We start from the raw sequence: 6,951 nt of genomic DNA on the forward strand, positions 1-6,951 counted from the left end.
GGGTTCTATGCACTCGAGAAATGTGGTGACTTCTCTGTTGAACCTCAGTGTCCAGTGAGCGTGGCTTGGGATTATAGTCGCCAAGATCAAACGTATGTATGCAAGCTTTGTTTATAAAACAGTTCTTCGTTTTATATATTCTTAACTTTTTGAGATATCTCTTACAATTTTGATCTCTTTATATAGGCTCTTATCTTGACCTATTACAACTTGAACTAGGAACATAACTTAATCCTAATCATATTGTTATTCTACTTATCTTAATGAATAACTTGTTCTCTAAGTAAGCTTTTTTGAAGCTTATCCAACATTCTCCCTTGTAAGCTTCAAAGCTCCTTTGCTTAAGTCTTGAACTTGAATCAAATCTCTCATCTCTTTGAACTTGATATTTGCCAGTGCCTTAGTTAGAATGTCCGCTTTCTGTTTTGTTCCGGGTACATGCTCAACGTCGATCAGCTCTCGTTCTACACATTCCCTAATGAAATGAAAACGCTTATGGATGTGTTTACTGCGCCGGTGAAGTACTGGATTCTTTGCCAAAATTATGGCAGACTTGTTATCCACACGAACCAGTGTCTTTTCGATCTTTCTTCCTGTGATTTCACTCACTAACTCCTGAAGCCAGATAGCTTGTTTAGCCGCCTCTGTTGCCGCCATGTATTCAGCTTCACATGAGGACAAAGCTACTACATCTTGTTTCTGCGAGCACCAAGATACTGGTGTATCTCCGAGACAGAACAAATGGCCAGTTGTGCTTCTACCGTCATCCGGATCAGTGTTATGGCTACTATCACTGAAACCAACGAGCTTCTGTGATTCTCCCCGTTTGAACATCAAGCCGTAACCTTGAGTGCCTCTTAGATATCTCAAAACCTTCGTCAATGCTTCACCGTGAGACTTTCTTGGTGAATGCATATATTTACTTAGAATTCCTATAGAGAATGCCAAGTCAGGCCTTGAATGCATCAAGTATCTTAAGCATCTTATCCTTCTTCTGTATAAGGTTGCATCAATATCCGGTTCATCTAATGCCTTAGAGAATTGCAGACCAAATTCCATCGGTATATTAACTGAGTTGCAATCATCTAATCCAACTTCCTTTAGTATCCTTAGTGCATACGCTTCTTGCTTAATTGTGATGCCTCATGGACTTTGCTCTACTTCCATTCCGAGATAATAAGTCAAGACGCCTAGATCAGACATCTCAAACTGCTGTGACATCGACCTTTTGAACTCTTTAATCTCTTTCACAGAGTTTCCTGTGACAAAGAGATCATCTACGTATATAGCTATAACGAGCAAAGTGTCTTTGTCCTCTCGTCGATATACAGAGCTTTCTTTACTGCACTTTCTGAACCTGAGCTTCTTCAATACTTGATCAAGCTTCGTGTTCCAAGCTCGTGGAGCTTGCTTTAAGCCGTACAAAGCCTTAGAGAGTTTGAAAACCTTACACTCTTCTCCCTTCTTTTCAAATCCCTCGGGCTGAGATACGTAGACGTCTTCATTCAACTCTCCGTGTAAGAAAGCTGTTTTGACATCTAGATGATGTATTTCCCATTGGTTTGATGCAGCTAAACCAATCAACAATCGTATGGTTTCTAGTCGAGCTACTGGAGCGAAGACTTCATCATAGTCAATTCCGTGTTCTTGAACGTATCCTTTAGCAACCAACCTCGCTTTAAACTTGATGATTGTGCCGTCTGCGTTCCTTTTAATCTTAAACACCCACTTGAGACCTATGATCTTTACTCCAACCGGTTTATCAACTAGTGTCCACGTTTTGTTTTTGTTGATAGAAACTATTTCATCTTCACAAGCCATTATCCATCTCTTATCATCTTTTGCTTCATGAAAATTCACCGGCTCATCATTGATAGATAGTAGTAACATCTCACATTCTACTTCTGCGAGTAAAATGTAATCCTTGAGATAGTCCGGTTTATTTATCTGTCGAGATGATCGTCTCAACTCCGGTACTAGATCACTTTCTTCCTCCGCAACAGTCTGTTTCCTCTGTTTCATATGACTATGTTTTTACTTCTGCAGGACTCTGTTCTGTTTCAACTGTGTCTGGAAGTGAGGCTGTTTCACGTTGATCTCCTCCAATGTAAGGACCACTTCCTTTGTCTTCTGTAGCTCCCCACGACATGTGAAACATACCCGGTTTACTCTGAGTTTCCTTACTTCCTCCCTTCCAATTCCAGCAAGCTTTTTCATTAAAAATCACATCTCGACTTACAATTATTTTCTTTGTATCAGGGTTGTAAAGTCGATAAGCTTTGGTTCCAGGTTCAATACCAAGGTGTACCAAAGCTAGTGATCTGTCATCAAGCTTTCTTAGTTGACCAGAGTCTATCTTCGCATGTGCCACACAACCAAACACTCTTATATGAGACACACTCGGCTTCTTGCCTCGTATACACTCATAGGGAGTTTGATTTTTTAAAGCCCTTGTGGGGACTCTATTGATCAAATAGGTGGCATGACGAACAGCCTCTCCCCATAAGTAGTTAGGCATATTCATAGCCTTTAACATACTGCGAGTCATCTCCATAAGTGTACGGTTTCTTCGTTCCACCACTCCGTTCTGTTGCGGCGTAAACGGAGCAGTCAAGTGACGTCTTATGCCGTTGATATTGCAGAATTCTTGAAACTGATGTGAGGTAAACTCACCTCCTCTGTCGGTACGTAATGTTACTATCTCTTTCTCAAAATCCTTCTCCACAAGATTCTTAAAAGTCTTGAACTTACCAAACGCTTCACTTTTTTCTTTTAGTAAAATAGACCACATGTACCTTGTGCAGTCATCGATGATGACAAAGATATATCGGTTCTGAGAGAGAGTAGCTGGTGATATAGGTCCACAAAAATCGGCGTGTAACAACTCCAAGGCACGAGAAGCTCTAAACGATGTTGCTTTCGGGAAGGGCTGTCGGGTCTGCTTTCCTACTAAGAAAGAATCGCAGATTTGCTTTACTTCATCAATCTCCGGTAGACCATTAACCATTCCATGAGTTGCCATCGTTTTTATAGTTTTGAAGTTGATATGACCGAGTCTAGCATGCCATTGCCATGGTTCTTCCTTAATCTTAGCTAAAAGACACGCTGCTTGGCCGACTTGAAGCTTTATCTTGTAAAGTCTGTTAGGAGTTCTTTTCACTTTAGCTAGTAATCTTCCGTTTGGATCTCTTAAGGTCAAGTAGCTGTCCTTCATTCTTATATCACAGCCTTGCTCAGTTGCTTGGCCTAAACTCAAGATATTACTCTTTAGATTAGGTATATAGTAGATATCAATTAAGAGTTTCTGTTCACCATTTTTTGGTTCAAACAGAATTGAGCCCTTTCCGTTGATATCTACATAGGATCCATCTCCGAACTTCACCTTGCCTTTGATGTTCTCGTTAAGCTCTGAGAAATAAGACCTTTGTCCTGTCATATGATTACTAGCCCCGTTGTCTAAATACCATACTCCATCTTCTTTCTTATCATCTTCAAACACCTTAGGTAATATTTTATCTTCATTAAGATACACAAGCTCGTGTAAATACAGAGCCGCCTCGGCTGTCTCTGTCTCAGCTTTGTTTAGTTCCTGTGTATCTTCTTTCTTCTCAGGACACACTGATTTAAAGTGTCATTTTTTCTTGCAGTTGAAGCAAACAATCTGAGAATAGTCTTTCTTTTCTTTGTTCCAACCGCCTGAATCGCTTCTTCCACGACCTCTCCCTCTGTTTCCTCTGCCACGACTTGTGTGTTGTCCTCTCCCTCTTCCTCTTGTACTGTCAGTACCGTTCTGATCGTATGTCTTTGAGTATAATAGATTTCCTTGATGATCTTGAGCTGCTTGAGCTTCCTTCTGCTTTACTCTTTCCTCAAAAGCCTTAAGCCTTCCGATAACTTCTTCGTACGAGATTGTATTCAAATCTAACATCTGCTCTAATGATGCCGTCATATGAATAAACTTTAGTGGTAGACTGTCAAGTAACTTCTTTACTTTCTTAGACTCTTCAATGCTTTGTCCCAACGATGCAGCTTTGGAGGTGAGCTCCGACATCTTACTAGTGAATGAATCAACAGAGTCTGAATCATCCATTCTCAGCCTGTCAAATTCATTCATTAGTGTTTGAAGTCGAGCTGTTCTGACTCGTTCTGCACCTAGATTCTTTGTCTTGATAGCTCCCCAAATATCCTTAGGAGAATCATCTTCGCATGTTTGCAGCACCAAGTTTTCTGGTAAAGACTGGAAAAGCAGAGCTGTAGCTAGGTCATTTTTCTCTTCATCATTAGTTCCTGGATCGATTGCATTCCATACTTTGTGAACACGCAAGAGCACCTTCATCTTCTTTGCCCATACGGTATAATTGGTTGAATTTAACATCGGACAGATCACTGTGTTGGGGACGGTTTCTCTTTGTCCCAACACATTCGTGTCCACCAAAGCCTTCGAATCATCCTTCGAAGTCGACTCCTTTGAATCTGCCATGGTTTTCTCTTCTCAACCTTTGCTGTATCCCAACAATAAACGAGGCTCTGATACCAAATATAGTCGCCAAGATCAAACGTATGTATGCAAGCTTTGTTTATAAAACAGTTCTTCGTTTTATATATTCTTAACTTCTTGAGATATCTCTTACAACTTTGATCTCTATATATAGGCTCTTATCTTGACCTATTACAACTTGAACTAGGAACATAATTTAATCATAATCCTATTGTTATTCTACTTATCTTAATGAATAACTTGTTCTCTAAATAAGCTCTTTTGAAGCTTATCCAACAGGGATGAAATGATATGTGTTGCTGCTGCTTGCCTGAATCTGAGTAAGTTCGTCTAGAAGTCCTTAAGCACATTCATATTTTTGCTGCTGCTTGAATGTAACTATGTAAGCAGATAAACACTTCAATTTTTTTAAAATATCAATTATAGTAAAATGTATTAGTAAATACATGATAAACTAAATGATAACTTGCTAGATGACAGATATTAAAAAAAATTGTAGACTGATAATTGCAGTCCTAAATACAAAATAGAGATGATACGTTATAATCGCTTTAATACAAAATAAACAAAATTTAGGTAAAATTAAGTCCTAAATGAGAAACAGTTGACAAAACAAAAAGAGTATTTTTTATGTTCCGAAGAATCTTATCATATGTTTGGTCCGACCAAGTTGGTATCTATTTGTCTAATCAGAAACGACCTCTCAATATCTCATGATGTGATCCATCAATAGATAGAATAAAACTAACTTTATTGATTTAATTAGTTTATCTATATTTATCAACTAGTTTGTCGTTAATAGTTAGCATCTGCGCAAGTTTGAGTTGCTTTCACGCACTGATACTATTTCATAGTATAATCATCTCGTTTCTCGAAATCTGAGGAAAGAAACCGTTTATGTACATCTCATTGTTTGATAAATATTAGACCTACTGATCACATTCTTTAGTTCAGGAAGGGATGAACTCAAACGTTGGATCCCTTAAAAATAAATTACATTCCTATACATAGGACATCGTCATGGAAGATACAGCTTACATTCGTGTGCTTTAATTTTTCTTCCAAAAATAGATTTTGACATAGTTTTAAAGTGAGTACCTAGTTGTGTTACACAAGTAACACAAATAGAAAGAAGTGGCCGGCGGAGGCAGAAAACATTTTAAGGGAGTCAATTTCAAAATTAACATATATTATATGGGTTATTTACCTAAAATTTACAAGATGTACTCAGTTTTTGAAGAATTATACAAGCAATTTTTTTTTTATAAAAAATCACATGGTCGGCTCCCCCCATATTGTTATCAGGTGACATTGTTATCAGGTGACGTCTTAAGTGGCAAAAATTCAGATTTTATGGGTTTCGTAATGATTAATTTTTGGGTCTAGAACGTATTTGTGATCACACCGCAGTTATTAAAAAAAAAAATTAAGTGCTTTGTGATTCAGATGTATTCTTTTGCCCTTCACAATATGATGAGAGTCTCCAAATGGCAAATAACAGATTCCCACCTTAAAGAAAAATCGAGAAATTTTTATTTATATTCCATTTTGTCCACGTCATTGGAAATTACATTTTAGCAAAAAAAAAAAAAGACATTTGAAATTACATGCAACTCTTCAAAGAAAAAAGAATATTATTAAGAAGAAAAAACTTTAAATACTGATCGATAACCATTTTTGTCTATCGAAGACTATTTAGTCAAATCCTGAAAAATACAACACGTGGACTTCATGTCGCTGACTATAATGATGCCTTGGGTAGTGAGGTCGAATATTAATTATTGACATAAAATTAGAATTAGAATTTGATAATTTGAGCAAGGAAATTAAAAGATCAGATGACAAAAAAAAAAAAAAAAAAAGGTCAGCCAATCTTTTTTGAGATTATATTCTTTGATATACGGTTGTGGTCAAAATTCCTTCCTTTTGCTTGCATGCACTAAAACCATGCATGGATAAGAAGAATATATCAAAAATTAAATATAAATTAATCCACATAATCCTCACTCCATAGGCCTATAAATACCTTCATCGTGGAGGAAGAGCTTTACCATGACAAAGATCACAGATAATAAGGAGAAGAGCGTTAGAAAAAAAAATAAAGATGATGGTGAGAGTTTTCCTCTTTTCTCTTTGTATGAGAGAGTCTTGCATGGAAAATAGAGAATGATATTGAGCCAAAGATGACTTGCCGATTTTACCAACGAACCTAAAATTGATATTGGCTATCGGCAAGTCGACTTCGGCTCTATTTCTTTCTCTTTCTTTTCGATGTCAGATTCTAAGTACGTACTTATTATATCATTATCATCGTCATATATTGCTTTTGAGACGCATTACAAATCATTACAACCTCAGTCATACATGAGAAGAAGACCATGAAAAGATTCGAAAACCCTAAAATCATTACTACACAAAAACGAGGAACAAGGATTAGTGATATAAGTAACTCT

The 6,951-nt window shown here is 37.3% G+C and overlaps 1 protein-coding gene across 1 annotated transcript; it reads right to left on the reverse strand.

The window, feature by feature from the left end:
• Positions 1 to 300: 300 nt before the first annotated feature.
• LOC130497778 (secreted RxLR effector protein 161-like) lies at positions 301 to 1,059 on the reverse strand. Its single transcript, XM_056990944.1, has one exon. It carries the CDS (start codon positions 1,057 to 1,059, stop codon positions 301 to 303), a length of 759 nt encoding a protein of 252 aa, XP_056846924.1.
• Positions 1,060 to 6,951: the final 5,892 nt, after the last annotated feature.

This window comes from Raphanus sativus, chromosome 1, assembly GCF_000801105.2.
Source record: "Raphanus sativus cultivar WK10039 chromosome 1, ASM80110v3, whole genome shotgun sequence".
NCBI classification, from domain to species: Eukaryota; Viridiplantae; Streptophyta; class Magnoliopsida; order Brassicales; family Brassicaceae; genus Raphanus; species Raphanus sativus.

What these genes read in the sequence shown, in the direction of transcription:
- LOC130497778 (XM_056990944.1), bottom strand. Translation starts at nt 1,059, where the DNA reads ATGGAATTTGGTCTGCAATTCTCTAAGGCATTAGATGAACCGGATATT.